This window comes from Quercus lobata, chromosome 9 (genome assembly GCF_001633185.2).
Source record: "Quercus lobata isolate SW786 chromosome 9, ValleyOak3.0 Primary Assembly, whole genome shotgun sequence".
In the NCBI taxonomy this organism is placed as follows: Eukaryota; Viridiplantae; Streptophyta; class Magnoliopsida; order Fagales; family Fagaceae; genus Quercus; species Quercus lobata.
In genome coordinates this window covers 25,407,645-25,424,063 of record NC_044912.1, presented here as the reverse complement: position 1 = coordinate 25,424,063, position 16,419 = coordinate 25,407,645, and the positions used below count along the sequence as shown (strand labels likewise).

Sequence of the window (16,419 nt, the reverse complement as noted above, 5' to 3'; positions counted from 1 at the left end):
AACTATCTTTTGAAAAAAGAAAAAAAAAATCCTTAGAAATTCAAAAATAAATTAAAAATATAAAAAGAAGGAAAAAATATTAATCTTGGAAAAGGGGTAAAGAGATAAATTGGGACACAAGAAGAATAAATATTTTTATTAACCATTTAAAGAAATATCTTAAATCTATGTTGGGTAGGAAAATCTGTGTACCAAACATAGACTCTCTCAATTATTACATAGATTTAGTCTATGTCTAATTAATAGACTTTATCTCAATTATTACATATATAGGTTAAATTAACACATGCCCTAAGGGCAAACATTTATAAACCAAATTAAAAAAAAAATTATGAAAAAAATGAAAACGTTGCAAATTTTTTTTGACAAATTTTCTATTCCCTAAAAAATATTTTTAAAAATAAATGATTGATGTATTCTCTAACTCAGATACTATATTTACAATTATTCGTTATAGAAAGATACTAAAAAGGAGATCCCAACCCCAAAAACGTGGTCTTTCCCAAGACATAGGTTAACTTGTGATTGTGAGCAAGATTGAAGGAATTATTGGGAACATCTTAAGATCAGCATGCTGTCCTAGTGTTTTTGTTCTTTTGGGCTAGGCCAAACAACCAAGTACTAGCTTGATGAAACTTGAGTACTCTAGTGTGGTTTAGGAGATGTAATAAACAGTTAACAAGAAAGCATAAGGTAAAAGATGAAAATGGCTCCAATTTCGGATATGTTAGCACAAACTTCATGAGCCTTAGATTACCTTAGATTTCTCTAATTTTATTTATTTATTTATTAAATACATATATATTGTATATCAATTTTTATGAGCTTTTTCATATATTCAATTAATTAAGAACAAATAATAATATTTCTAATTGAGAGCTTTGTAACTCAAATAGTTGACAAATTCTCTTGCCTCAATTCTCAAATTATCAAAAATAATAATCATATAATTAAAGTTTTTCTATCCTATGCACATAATTGACATTGGGCTACCACTTTGGCTTGGGCCAATTAGCCCAAGCTAGGGCTGTCCACAAGTTGGGTCCGAGTTGGGCCTAACCCGCACTCGACCCAATTGAGTCGAGTAACTAAAAAATAGACCCGTACTCAACCCGAGACCTACAGGTCAAACCCAATGGTTCAGATCAACGGTTTGGCAGGTCAGATTCGTCGGTTTAGCGGGTCAGAACCATAGATTGGGCCAATTTATGAATTTTCATAGATTTTTTTGGGCCTTTTGTGCGAAAATTAATGGGCCTTTAAAATTACAAGGATTTTATTTTTCTTGTATACATAATAAGATTGGGCCTCTTTTTTACTTCATTTATTTTAAACTGGTCCTCAAGCTCTATTTTTTACTTCATTCATTTTAAATTGGATCTTCAAGCTTTGCAAAATCCAATATCACTCCAGATTAATATTTCCCAGTAGGCTAATTACAGTATTCACAACAGTATATATAATTAGTTACAATAAGCATATAATTAGTTCCAGCATATAATTAGTTACAATTATGAAATAGCATAAATATTTCCAAAAAATGTCTAAGAGCAAAAAGATATTTATCAACAATATATAAAGACAAAGAACAAAAGGTATAAAATAACAGAAAGGGAAGTAACCAATATCAACAGAAATTTTTTTTTGATAAGTGTAATATCAACAGAAATTACAAGCAAGGGCAGAAACTTGAGTATATAACTCCTTTAATAACACTTAACAGACAAGAAATTTTGAAGTTAAATGAAACAAAACAATATGTATGATAATTGTAAGATTAGTCTGAAAAGTTTCATAACATCAATGTAGTTTATAAAAGAGAAATGTGTTTCAGACATCCAAGGAAGGATTGAATAGCACTAGCTCTCAAGCCCGGCAAAGGCGAAAGCTCTTAGGCGACCACTGCGAATGTTTTGAGAAACAAGCCTTTGGATTTTTCATCGTCAACAATAATATTGTAAATGCATCAACATCGGATCTTAGAGTAAGAAATTAATGCGCTCAATTCCAAACATTAGAAAATTCTTTGAATTACAAATTTATTTGTAACAAAATGTGAAGAAATAAAACAATTTGGAGGAGTTTAAACTTATATATTATAAAGGAATGAACACCTCAAGCATTCAAGGAGAGACTAAAGCAGCAATAGCACTTGCAACCAAAGAAATCAGAGTACTGAGGCAGCCGCTGCAATTGTTTTGAGAAACAAGACATCTAATTTACCATCAGTGGATATAAAAAAACTAACCATTTAATTTTAAAAAACAAAGACAGTACCACCAAAACATTTCAAGACAGATTGTCATTTAGAAATTTGGAGAATAAAATTCAGTCAGAAAAAAGTTTAGTGGGAACAACTAAGAAATATGGCAATGAGGATTCCATTCTAACAAAAAATAATAAAAATAATAAAAGCAAACAACCAGAATAACTAGGAATTCACTAAAAAGACAACACTCACTGCCAGCTAATTCTGTATGTCAAAGTAAAAACTTTCAGATATCCAAGGAAATATAGAGCAGCATTAGCTCTCAAAGCCTGGCAAAGGCAAAAGCTCATAGGCGGCCACTGCGAATGTTTGAGAAACAAGCCTTTGTATTTTTCATCGTCAAGAACAATATTGCAAATACCCTTTGCTACAGATTACAAATATAACAAACGGTGGGTTTGGGCTGGGCATAATTGGGTTGGGCATATAAAACCCATTTACCCATTTAAATCCCATTTAACTAATTGCTTATAACCCAAGTCCAACCCAACCCAATTATTATGGGTAAACCCCAACCCACCCAATTACCCAATTATCAAAATTACCAAAATGCCACTAAAATGAAAATGACCAAAATACTCTAAAATCTTCAAAAATGACCAAAATACCCCCCAAAACCCAAAAATGACCAAAATACCCCTTAAAACCCAAAAAATGACCAAAATACCCCAGAAACCTTAAAATGACCAAAATACCCCCAAAACCCAAAAAATGACCAAAATATCCCCGAAACCCAAAAAATGACCAAAATACCCTTAAACCAAAAGAATTACCAAAATACCTCCGAAACCTAAAAATACCCTCAAAACATAAAAAATGACCAAAATACTCCCGAAACAAAAAAAAAATGACCAAAATACCCTCGAAACCCAAAAAATGACCAAAATACTCTCGAAACCCAAAAAATTACCAAAATACCCCCGAAACCCAAAAAATGACCAACGTACCCCTGAAACCTAAAAATTACCAAAATACCCCCAAAACCTTAAAAAAGACCAAAAAACACCCAAAAATGACCAAAATACCCCCGAAACCAAAATACCCAAAAAACCATAAAATGACCAAAATACCCCCCAGAACCTAAAAAATGACCAAAATACCCCTAAAACCTAAAAATTACCAAAATAATCACAAAACCTACAAAATGACCAAATACCCCAGGAATCCAAAAAATTACCAAAATACCCTTGAAACCTAAAAATTACCAAAATATCCCCAAAACCCATAAAATGGCCAAAATACGTCCGGAACAAAAGAAAATTACCAAAATACCCCCCGAAACATAGAAAATGACCAAAATATCCCTGAAACCCAAAAAATGACCAAAATACCCCCAAAACCTAAAAATGACCAAAATACCTTGAAAACCCAAAAAAAAGTCCAAATTACCCCCGAAACCTAAAAAATTACCAAAATAATCTCGAAGTCTAAAAATTAACCAAAATAACGCCGAAACCTAAAAATGACCAAAATACCCCCGAAACCTTAAAAATGGCCAAAATAACCCCGAAGCCAAAAAATTGACCAAAATAACCTAGAAACCAAAAAATGATCAAAATACCCTCGAAACCTAAAAAATGATCGAAATACCCTCGAAACCCAAAAATTAACTGAAATACCCCTTGAAACCTAAAAAATGACCAAAGTACCCTGAAACCTAAATATGACCAAAATAACCCCTAAACCTTAAAATGACCAAAATATCATCGAAATCTAAAAAATGACCAAAATACCCCGAAACCTAAAAAATGACAAAAATGCCCTTAAACCTATAAGTCGATAAAAATACACCCTAAATCTAAAAAAATTACCCAAATCCCTCCTAAAACTAAAAATTGACCAAAATACTCCCTAAACATAAAAAATGACCAAAATACCCCCTAAACCTAAAAATGACTAAGATAGCTCGGAAAACTAAAGAATGATTGAAATATCCCCAAAACCTAAAATGACTTTTTAGGTTTTAGGGGTATTTTGGTCATTTTTTGGATTTCAGGGGTATTTTGGTAATTTTTTGGTTTCGGGGGTATTTTGGTAACTTTTTTGGTGTCGGGGGTATTTTGGTCATTTTTTGGGTTTCAGGGGTATTTTGGTCATTTTTTGGATTTCAGGGGTATTTTGGTAATTTTTAGGTTTCGGGGGTATTTTGGTAATTTTTTGGGTGTCGGGGGTATTTTGGTCATTTTTTGGGTGTTGGGGGTATTTTAGTCATTTTTTGGGTTTTGGGGGTATTTTGGTCATTTTTTTGGGTTCGGAGGTATTTTGGTCATTTTTTGGGTTTTGGGGGGTATTTTGGTAATTTTTAGGTTTTGGAGGTATTTTGGCAATTTTCAGGTTTGGGGGGTATTTTGGTCAATTTTATGGTTTGGGGGGTATTTTGGTCATTTTTAGGTTTTGAGAGTATTTTAGTCATTTTTTGGGTTTTGGGTGGTATTTTGGTAATTTTTAGGTTTTGGGGGTATTTTGGTCATTTTGTAGGTTTTGGGGTTATTTTGGTAATTTTTAGGTTTTGGGGGTATTTTGGTAATTTTTTAAGTTTAAGGGGTATTTTGGTTTTTTTTTTAAAGGTTTTAGGGGTATTTTGGTCATTTTTAGGTTTAGGTGTTATTTTGGTCATTTTTTAGGTTGAGGGGGTATTTTGGTAATTTTAGTGGTTTTAGGGCATTTTATAGTTGGGTGATTTGTAGAAATGATAGTTGGATCATAATTGGTTCAATTGGGTACCCAATTAAAACCCAATAAACATTAATGTTAATTGGGTTTAATTGGATTAATACCCATTTAACCCATTTAATAATTAGGTGAGTTTGGGTCTAATTTAAGTGGGTGGGTTTGGGTGGACAAATGGGTTTGGGTTGATTTTGCCACCCCTAATTATAATAAATGAAAACTTACAATATCCGCTATCAAACATTAGAAAACCCTACAGATGACAAATTTATAAGATGCATAATGGGAAGAATGCAAAATATCTAGAGAAACTGTAGTAACAAGAAATGAAATAAATCATAGGCTCCAAACACACCCGCACAACAAAATTTCAGTGAAGATTGAAGTATATTGCTCATTAAAAAAAAAAAAAAACAGAACAAGGAATAAAAAAGAAGAGAAAGAACACATTTGTGCACAAACACATTAGGGGTTCATCTTTGACCCAACAAATCAAATCAAAACAACTAGGGTTTCATCTTTGAATCCAATTGCTTGGTCAGTTTTGGTCCCTTAATCTTTGAATCAAACAGAAAAGTATAGAGAGAGTGACTACATAGGATACTCGGCTAAGCAATTTCTAAAAACTGTGATTTTTAAGTTTTAAATAATTTGAACAAGATGATAAACCCATAACACAAAATGGAGAAAAAGAGAGATGAAAAAGGAAGAAAATATACCTGACCTGAGACTAGAGAGTAGAGAGACCGAGAGGCTGAGAAGACTTAACCCACGGTGGCGGTGTCAGGTGTGGTGTGAGGCGGCGGCAGCGGAGGCAGCTAGGATTTGGTCCGTTTGGAGAGGAGTGGGGAGAGTGTGACTATGGAGTGAAGAGTTGAGACTAGAGACTAGAGAGTAAAGAGAAACAGAGATTAATTTATGATAGAGTGGGATGAGGACTGAGGACTGAGTCCTGGAATTAATATAGGTCTAACTTTTGAAGGACTCATGCGGAAGTGGAAGACTATGAGAGTATCTGAGTTTGATTTGAAACTTAGAAATTCAAAAATAAATTAAAAATATAAAAAGAAGGATAAAATATTAATCTTGGAAGAGGGGTAAAGTGATAAATCAGGACACAAGAAGAATAAATATTTTTATTAACCATTCAAAGAAATATCTTAAATCTATGTTTTTTTTTTTTTTTTTTTTTTTTTTTTTTTTTGAGAATGAACTTTTTGAACTTTTATTGATGTAAATGAGTTACATCCAAATGTAAAAATGGAACAATATGCGATGGAACATCCTCCATCCATACTTGAAAATCTGATATGCATATTGCATGTTTGGCCAGATTATGTGCTACACTATTGCCATTTCTCTTAACATGAGAATACAATACTCTTCTAAACTTAGTTCCATACACTTTCACATCTTCTATCAGCAGACCCCACGGCGATAGATTTTGATCTTGTGACTTCAACTCCTGAATTAAGCTCAAAGCATCACCTTCAAGAGCAACATTTTGGAAACCCAGTTCGTGTGCAAAAGTCAAAGCCTTCAGTGCAGCCATGGCTTCCGTGTCTTCTGCCTTATAACTTTGACCAATTTTTTCCGCACAAGAAGCTAAAACATCACCATTAGAGTCTCTTATTACCACTCCTACACCAGACAGCCTTGAGACTTAAGAATTTGCTGCATCAAAGTTTGCTTTCACTAATCCTATTGGCCGAGCTTTCCACCTATTTCCCCCACTGCTGTTACTCCCTATCTGTACTTTTGAAACGTGAATGTCAGCATTGTATTGCTCCAGCTTAGTCCGTGATTGAGCAGCAACCTGATGAAGCGGGCTGGCTTGCAAATTCAGACGTGCTTTATTTCTCTGATTCCAGGTATTCCATGCTGTGAAAGCTAAAAGCTCCAGAGACTTTCCTTTGTCCACTATGTTGGGTAGGAAAATTTGTGTACCAAACATAGACTCTCTCAATTATTACATAGATTTAGTCTATGTCTAATCGATAGACTTTATCACAATTATTACATATATTAGTCGCTAACCTGTGCGATGCATGGGAAAATTATTGAGTATAATATAAAATTTAATCTTGGTTTATTTTACTACAACACCAAAATTGAATTTGTAAAATAAAATCATGTAGCTAAAACATTTGCTAACAGCTATACGTTTCAGACATTTGAAATGAAAAATAATGATTTTTTAAGTTCAAGAACCATCTAAAAGTGACAACATTGTCTCAACACATACAAACATGATGAATATATCATCATTCATTATAAGTAAAGAAAATTTAGAAAATATATAACATATGATTGAGTTTTAGAATTAAAGAAAAACTGATTTCTTGGTGTTCTAGTTTTCTTCCGTGATTGTTTTTGTAAATCTCTTTTGATTTTTGAAATTTTTTTTTTTTTGGCTGAATATACCCGCTGTAAAGTTGAGTTATATATCAAAGGTGCATGGTTCTTCTTTCTTTCATTAAAAAATAAAAAAAATAAAAAAATGTAGTACAACAGGAAAAAAGTAATCAAGACGTAATAGTATAAAGTGAAAGAATTTTGATTCATCAGATGCTATGTGGTACTTCAAACTGTTTGATAGGATAAGATTGTTTAAATTTGTGCTAGGTAGGCGTACGACTTACTTTTCCAATATTACGTATTATAAACACATTAAAATTACTATATATAGGGTTATAGTAATTTTTTTGTGCAAACATATTAAATATAAAAATTAAATATATTATTATAGAGTCTATTATAGTGCGTTTTCAATAGATATGCTGCACAGTATAACACAAGGGAGTCAATACCATACCGAGGCCATTTCAGTTTGATAAAAAAAACGAAATATTTTGATACCGATTAATACTGGTGTAAAATTTCGGTTTGCCTCTAATTTTTATATATTCATTATTCAAAATCTATATAATTTGTTGCAAATATTTAAAATGATAATTTACATATATGTTTAACCTTCTGATTAAAGTGTTAACTCATTAATAATAAATAAAGAGTTGTGCTAGGACCACATAAATGGGCACAATTTTGTACTACAACTTGCCACATGACAAGTTGTAATTGGCAAAGATGTGTCAATGGGCCATGTAAGAACATACTTTTACCAATCACAACTCACCATGTGACACAAAGTTGTGCCTATTTATGTAGTCCTAGCATAATTCATAAATAAAAGAAAATGCATAGATAATACTTTTGATTATTTTTTTTTGGATGAATAATAAAAATTACCTAAAATAAATAAATAAAAATTAAATAAAAAAAAGGGTTCAAGTGGGTTAGGGCACACTTCCACACTTTTAACAAAAGGTGAAGTCTCTTCTTTGAAGAAAAGTAAAAGCAATAGGCAAAGAAAGTTCAAAGAAATATTAGTCAGTAAGAACAACACGTAGACTATCATGAGAAGTCAACAGGTGGACTATCATGCATCAATCAATTGAAACCTATACAACAGGTGGACAATCTTGCAAAACCTGTAAATTGCCAAAAACATGAGAAAACAACAGGTGGACCATCATTTATACATCAAGTAAGACCAATACAACAAGTGGACAACATGCATCCATCAAATATAACCAATACACACGTAGACAAAACCATTAACATCAAATTCTCAGAATATTTAACACCACCTATTCCTTCGTTAACTATTTTGTAAGGTCATTTATCTATTCCCAACAGATAAATAATAAATAAAGTGTCAACTCATTAATAATAAATAAAGAGTTGTGCTAGAATCACATAAATGGGTACAATTTTGTACTACAATTCGTCACATGATGAGTTGTAATTGATAAAGATGTGTCAATGGGCCATGTGAGAACATACTTTTGCCAATCACAACTCACTATGTGACACAAAGTTGTGTCCATTTATGTGGTCCTAGCATAATTTATAAATAAAAGAACATACATAGATAATACTTTTGATGATTTTTTTTTTTTGGATGAATAATACATAGATAATACTTAATAGATTTCATGGTGATAATTATATTAATAATAGTAGTAATAATAAGTTTGTAGTTGTAGACCGCAGATCACTTGTTACACTTCCACACTTTTAACAAAAGGTAAAGTCTCTTCTTTGATGAAAAGTAAAAGCAAAAGGCAAAGAAAGTTCAAAGAAACATTAGTCAGTAAGAACAACACGTAGACTATCATGAGAAATCAACAGGTGGACTATCATGCATCCATTAATTGAAACCAATACAACAGGTGGACAATCATACAAAACCAGTAAATTGCCAAAAACATGAGAAAACAACAGGTGGACCATCGTTTATACATCAAGTAAGACCAATACAACAGGTGGACAACATGCATCCATCAAATATAACCAATACACACGTAGACAAAACCATTAACATCAAATTCTCAGAATATTTAACACCACCTATTCCTTCGTTAACTATTTTGTAAGGTCATTTGTCTATTCCCAACAGGTAGCAGAACACCTTCCTAATGGTGATTGCATTATTGTAAGAAAAGTTGAAATAATTTGTAACATAAGCTTCAACATATTAAAGGAGTTTTTGTTTCCTTTTCCTCTTTTGTCGATCTGCAATAGGTGTGAGCTGTACATCACTTGCATCATTTATAGGATTAGCATCTTTTTCACTTGGTAAGTTGTTGTTAGAATCATTTGTAGCATCGCTCATATAATACTGTTAAAAGAATATGGTGTAAATTTTATTTTGATATGAATAAGTAACATTAAAAAAATCTAATTTTTTTTATTTAAATTTAATATAAAAGTACTCACATCAATTATTTGATCAAGTTTAACTGAATTGTCAATCTACATAACAGGATCAAAAACTTTCTTTACTGTGTAGATCTCCCATCCTTGTTTGAGGTTATAATCATTGAGTTCCAATTGGAAGACAAATGTTTTCCCAATAAGGTTTGCTATTTGCATAGGCAAGTCAAACTCTTCAGGTACCTTGTAGAAATAGTAGGACATAAATTGTAAGATCAATTATACTAAAGAATATATTAAGTACTATTTGTGAATTTCAAATTCTCACCTGTGACCATTTATTTATAAGTTCTTTTGTTGATATATGGAGTAATTTTTCAGCCATAGAATCAAATAAAATGAATGTTGTCAATCCTGTGTCATCTTCAACTTTCAGTTCAATTCTATACCTGAAAGAAGGCATGGTAGATATAATTTTAATTAATTTTTTTTTTTCACTTTTCTTTATATATATATATATATATATATTTATACTTTTATATTATACATACCTTGGGATTGGGAAGCCTGCCAGTTTGTTACAACGATCACACCACAAATGTTCACCTCTTGGTTTAACCTTTCTACGACATGTTTCGCATGACATAAAGTACCAACCAAAAGCTGTTTCAATTTTTGTAATCTTTGCATGGCAGGTGAAGATAGTCTCCTGGAATTTCAAATTTATTGAATGATTTATTTGTAAAATTTAACATGCCATTGTCATTTTCATTTTAGGATTTTTCTTTTGAAAAACTTTTCCCTTACCTTATTTTCAGAGTTCTAGACCATGTTTAATATTTCAATTATGGTTCTTTTGCTATTGTTCATCTCTTCTTCAATTGTTCTCTGTGGCTTAAATTGTCTCGGCAGCTCTTCTATAAGATGGTCATTTTTCACTTCCCTATGATTGTAACATAAAGAAGTTAGTATAAGCTTGCGTATACTGTAAAATATTATATAACATATATTGCTAAAAAGATATAGATTACTTACTGATCCATAAATGCAGAAGTCTCTGGAATCTCCAACTTTATATAAATTTTTGTTCAGCTTGTAGATGATAAGTTATATTCCCCAACATTTATATGGAGGAATTTTTTAAAATGCACATATAATTTATTAATGTAGTTATGAATATGCAAATAAAAGAAACAATGTACTGACCTTTAAAAGTTTTCACAATTAGACATGAAGCAACTATAATAAAAGGTCCCGGATTCCTTTTGAAGAGGTTATCATCAATTTCATTTGCAACTGGTCCCCAATGGGTAAGCTTTATTTTATTTCCTTTGTTCAAATATTGTTATTAATGTAAATTTGTATTATATATATTTAATGTATTAGATCTTGTAAGAATTAAAACGTATTGTATAGTCATCACAGTTATGTTTCTAATTGCAACTTTTGATCTTTTAATGGTAGGATGTTCATTTGGACCGATAGCAATTAACCACTTTTGCAATAATATCTATGCATCATAAAAATTCTAATGTTAGTTATTTTCATTTATGATAATGATATAATGTACTTTATATAACAACAATATAATGTAAGATTTTCTAACAATAATAGAATGCAAAATTTATATTCAGTCAATTTAATACCTGATAGCTGGACATGGTTTTTTTTTTTTTTTTTTTTGAGAGAGTTTCAACCTATGGCGTCCGCTCCTGATAATAGCTCTTTATTACCAAACCAAGACACCAATCATTTTTTGGTGTAGGCGGGGATTGAACCACAGATCTCTTATACAACCATCAGAGACTTTACTAGTTGAGCTAACTGGAACCCACTTGGACATGGTTGTTAAGTCGTTGAACGATGGTGTTGTAGTCAACAAATTCAAATTTATGATGAGGTATATTGACTTCGGTTTCTGTTAATTCTTGAATGTTGGTTGTTGGCAAGAATATGATCTTATGCTCATTTTGAATTGGCCTATAGAATTCATTGCAATTACCAACTTCAAAGTTTGATAATGCATACAGCTGCCCTTCTTTCAGAAAAGGTTTGAGTTTTTTTGAAATATTCTTATGAATGGTAGAATGTATTGCATTATTCTGCAAGTAAAAGATGTTAGTTGAATGTATATAAAGTGAATAATATATATAATGTATAAGAAATGTTTTGCTGTGTTTTTTTTTTTAAACTTATACAAACCTGTTCATCAATAAGAATCATATCTGAACTAATAATTTCTTGATTGTTTCTATTTACAGCATCCCACATCCTTGATACTCTAATTTTGATTTTGAACTTGCCACTCTTGTTTGAAAGCTGATTAAGAAAGCTGAACTCCATCATCTTTAAGTTTTTGACCTTTGGCTGCATACATCATTCAATATGATAATTAGTGAAATAAAGTGATGGCATTTCGATAGTAATCAAACATTTAATTTATAGTTTCATTTTTTAGCAGTAACCAGGTAGAATAATAATAAATAAATAAACTCAAACAAATTAATAAGTCTCTTATTTTAAAAGTTGCAAGACACACGTAATTATTATTTTTTAATTCTAGTAACTATTTAAGTCAAAAACCATATTGGTTTGAATTTTTTAAATGAATGAGGTTTGTTTCCATTTAATCATAGACCATACAATTGTTATAGCAGTTAAAGTGATTTTTCAACATGTTAAGTACTACAAATATTATACCATTACAATTGTAAGTTTGAGCTGAAGTTTGAAAGACAATGTATTTTGTATGCCTAAAGGAAGTAAAGACACCGCAACAATTTAAATAAGAACTAAAAAGGAAGAGTTGTACAGATGTATAAATGACCTTTTAACATATAAATTTATTTTACCTTATATGACCAACAACTTAAATAAGTTTGGTGAAAACCTCCTTGTACACAATGTTTTTTGTTTCACAACTTTGATCAGTTTCATCATTAATTATACGGAACTTCAACCCATTTCTGCTTGTTACTCTAGAAACTGCAACATACAATTGCCCATGACTGAAAACTGGTTAAGGCAAATAAACTCCCACATGTTTCAATGACTATCCTTGGCTTTTATTTATTGTCATTGCAAAACACACAGAAATTGGGAATTATCTTCTGTTTAGAACAAAAGGCCATTTCGAATCAGTTGGAGATAATGTTATCCTCGGAATGAACATGCATGTGCCTATATTAGTGCCAGTAATAATTTTTGCTTCTATAACCCTTGTAGCCAACTTTGTAATAATCAGCCTTGTTCCATTACAAAGCCCTTCATTCTGGTTCAAGTTTCTAAGCAACATAATAGGTAAGCCTACTTTTAATGTCAACTTATGATTTGGCAATCCTGGAAATCTTAAGCTGTTTAAAAACTCAATAGGGTATAAAATGTCTTGATCAGGAACATTCAAGGATGCCTTGCAAATAGAATTTGAACTCAAATATTCATGTTCTACTCCATTTATTGATGAGATTATGTAGTCATTTAACTCCTCTACAACTTCATTTGTAGGGCCAAGAATTGCCCTTTCTTCAATGTAACTTGCATCCATGTATTGAGCATCCAAATCAGGGTATGTGCTATTAATAATATCTTCCAGTGGATTTTGTGTAGGTTGGATGATTAGATCATGAGGAATTGTAATGTTATTGTCACCATCACCTTCTCCCAAATCACCATTACCTATTTTTAAAATCCATTCACTAAAGTCTTGTACAGATAATTCTTCTATTTCACTCATATTGTTCTGCATAAGTCTCATATTTTGTTGTAGTTTAAACACATGACAATAATTCCATAAGTGTGACTGACAAATTGTAGATTGGACAATATCTTCACGTCTTCCCTTTTTCACAACTGGAAGTATTTGCCGAAAATCACCACCTAAAACCACAACTTTGCCACCAAAAGGTTTTTCCAAATTCGTTGGATCTTCAATTTGCAGTATATCTTGAAGGCTGCAATTAACAGCTTCAAAGCAATTTCTGTTTGCCATTGGTGCCTCAGCCCAAAGTATTATACTTGTTTTCAAAAGTTCTGCTGTCTGTGTTTTTTGCTTTATTTCACAGGTTGACTCATCATTAACATTAACCGGGATGTGGAATTGTGAATGTGCTGTTCGGCCACCAAGAAGTAAAAGAGCAGCAATACCTGAAGAAGGAACTGCAAGAGCAATTTTTCCTTTTGATCTTACAGTAGCCAAAATTGTTCTATAAAGGTATGTTTTTCCCATTCCACCATGACCATAGACAAAAAACATGCCCCCACTTTCAGAAAAAACAGCTTCCATTATAGAATTATAGATATTTCTTTGTTCATTGTTGAGGCCAGATATCAAGATCTCATGTTCTCTTTGCAAACTTCCTATATTATATGACATTTCTTCTTCAATAAGTCTATTTCCTTTATGAATAAGAATATTTACATCTGGCTGAGGCATTTGAGGATAGTCTTTCAAAGATTTCCCATATTGTTGGAGGATTTGATCAATTTCATACAAGCCATAAATTTTCAATTGACTATCAGATAATATCAAATCATGAAAATGGGAGATATGTCTTTGTCTATTAAGTATATCTTCAGTAAGAATTTTCCAATTAGAATCCCATAAAATTAAAGGATCAGATACTTCACAAAACATGAGTATGGTAACAAATAGTTGGCGTAATTGTTTGCCATTGGCCCAATGTGCAGCTTCATTTATGCATTCATGCCACTCTTTATCATCATCTAGAAGCCCAAGTGCATAACATGCATATCTGTAAGTAGGATAAGTAATATTTTTTACAGTCATTATCTCTTTAAAGTTTTTTGGGCCTTTGACAATGTTAAGCAACATTCTCAAGTAAAATCGATCTCCACTTGAAGGGTGAGCATTATATACTCTTCCAATACATTTTCTACCTTTTCTTCGTTTCCATTGCTTAACATTTTGATGCCATACCCATTTTGTAGGAAATTCAGCATAAGTTAACTCATGAGCATCTTCAAAAGCTTCATTAGTTTTCATCCATTCAGTAAATTTTGTGTCTTTGATTCCTGGCCTTTGTAAAATGTTGTCCAAATTTGCATTTTCTGGATATATAATGGGATTTTCATTTTCTAAATGAAAGTTTAATCTTTCAACTGGTGGATTTCGAAACTGAATCGGAAATTCAAATATTCTCCAACATGCTTCAGAAGCTGAAATATACCTACAATCCAAATATGCTTTGGTCTCATCAACAACAATGCTTGGTTGTTGTTCGTCATTATTAGTACCTGGCAGATTCTCTTGTAAAACAATTGTGACTCTATCTGGTCCCTTATTTATGTATTTAAATAAATATTTAATCGATCGAGATCTATTGCACCATTCTACATTCAAATGTGACTGGTACTTTACCAATAAGTCTACATTATATGGCACAACATACCGATTATCCAAAGTAATTCCATTTTTTACTATTGTCTTCCCATCATGTCTTCTTCTATAAATGGGGAAACCTTCTTCATCGATAGTTGTCTCTTCATAAAATTTTTTTGGAAAATGTTTTATACATTTATCATTAACCATTCAAGGTGATCTTGGGTTTGCATATCCACATGACCCATGCATCATAAACTGTTTTACATCTTCATAAGCAACTGGATCTTCATGTGGATCTGGTATTTTTGCTGTAATAATACTATCAATGTCTGCTGGGCTTGGGCACTTATCTTTTGGATCCAAGAAAAGGAGAATATGTGCATGCGGAAGTCCTCTTTTCTGAAATTCGATTGTGTATACTACTGCAATGACTCTTCCAAAATGAGATTCTTGCCTCAAATCATGTAATAATTCATCCAACTTTATTTTAAAAACCCTTGTTACAATATCTGGTCGGTCCCCAACATTTTGGCCTTCTATAAATTCCAAGCACTGTGTGATTTCAGACCATTTTGGATTGCAAGTAAATGTCATAAACAGATCTAGATATCCTACCCCTCTACATATAGCCATTGCATCTTGATAATTCTGAGTCATGTATCTTGGGCTTCCAGTAAAAGAGGAAGGTAAGATGATCCGCTTTCCCACTGTTTTTGGATTTGTATCACCACGAAGCACAGCATCTTTAAGCCCACCAAGCATCTTTATTCATAGAAATTTTAATATAATAGTTTAGATTCAAATGCAAGTTATAAAATACAGATTTTTGGTAGCTATTTAGATGATAATATGCTAGAAAAACAAGAGGTCAATTTTTTTTTTTTTTTTTTTTTTTTTTTTGAGAAACAAACACATACATACAAGGGAGAGGGAAAAGAGTTTGATTACACATGAGATGTGCTCGCCTTATTTGTAACATTTTTAGACCAGTGCGTAGGCATCCCTTTGTAATTCAAAGTTTTTATTTTTTTTTTTATTTTTTTTTGGATTTGGTAATTCCCATATATATATATTTTAAATATTTGTGACATAACATAATATTATAATACTCTTAAAGTTTGTATAGATCCAAATTTAGTAATTAGTTTTGATGAGTTATAATATCATTCATATATTGTGACTATCATGATTATCATTAAAATTATTATCTCAACTTTGTGTGAAAAATTAAAGAACATTAAAGCTTAGGAATAGTAGATCATAGGGTAGTTTGATAGATGGGAAGGCATTAAAGTGTAAAGAGCACACCTTTGTTTGAGTGAAAATTCTTTTCCATAATTTTTGTCATATATAAAGATTGAAACATTTTTTATTATTTAAATTACATCTCCCCCCTTCCCCCTCCAAAAAGGGGGGGCGG

The 16,419-nt window shown here is 31.7% G+C and overlaps 1 protein-coding gene and 2 non-coding genes across 3 annotated transcripts; 1 reads left to right on the top strand and 2 right to left on the bottom strand.

Annotated features, from left to right (window-relative positions):
* Positions 1–1,826: 1,826 nt before the first annotated feature.
* On the bottom strand, positions 1,827–1,949 carry LOC115962345. Its single transcript, XR_004085389.1, has one exon. It is a non-coding gene; the product is annotated as a small nucleolar RNA SNORD14 (small nucleolar RNA).
* Positions 1,950–2,491: 542 nt separating this feature from the next.
* LOC115962348 lies at positions 2,492–2,614 on the bottom strand. The gene has a single exon (XR_004085392.1). It is a non-coding gene; the product is annotated as a small nucleolar RNA SNORD14 (small nucleolar RNA).
* Positions 2,615–11,431: 8,817 nt separating this feature from the next.
* LOC115960261 lies at positions 11,432–13,866 on the top strand. Its single transcript, XM_031079056.1, has 4 exons — positions 11,432–11,558; positions 13,163–13,223; positions 13,472–13,561; positions 13,720–13,866. The coding sequence occupies exons 1-4, from the start codon at positions 11,500–11,502 to the stop codon at positions 13,864–13,866; spliced, it is 357 nt and encodes a 118-aa protein (XP_030934916.1). The 5' UTR covers positions 11,432–11,499.
* Positions 13,867–16,419: the final 2,553 nt, after the last annotated feature.

What these genes read in the sequence shown, in the direction of transcription:
- LOC115960261 (XM_031079056.1), top strand. Translation starts at nt 11,500, where the DNA reads ATGGTTGTTAAGTCGTTGAACGATGGTGTTGTAGTCAACAAATTCAAA. An exon ending in AAATTCAAATTTATGATGAG is followed by an intron (nt 11,559 to 13,162) that starts GTATATTGACTT and finishes CTTCATTTGTAG; the next exon opens with GGCCAAGAATTGCCCTTTCT. An exon ending in TATTGAGCATCCAAATCAGG is followed by an intron (nt 13,224 to 13,471) that starts GTATGTGCTATT and finishes GACAAATTGTAG; the next exon opens with ATTGGACAATATCTTCACGT.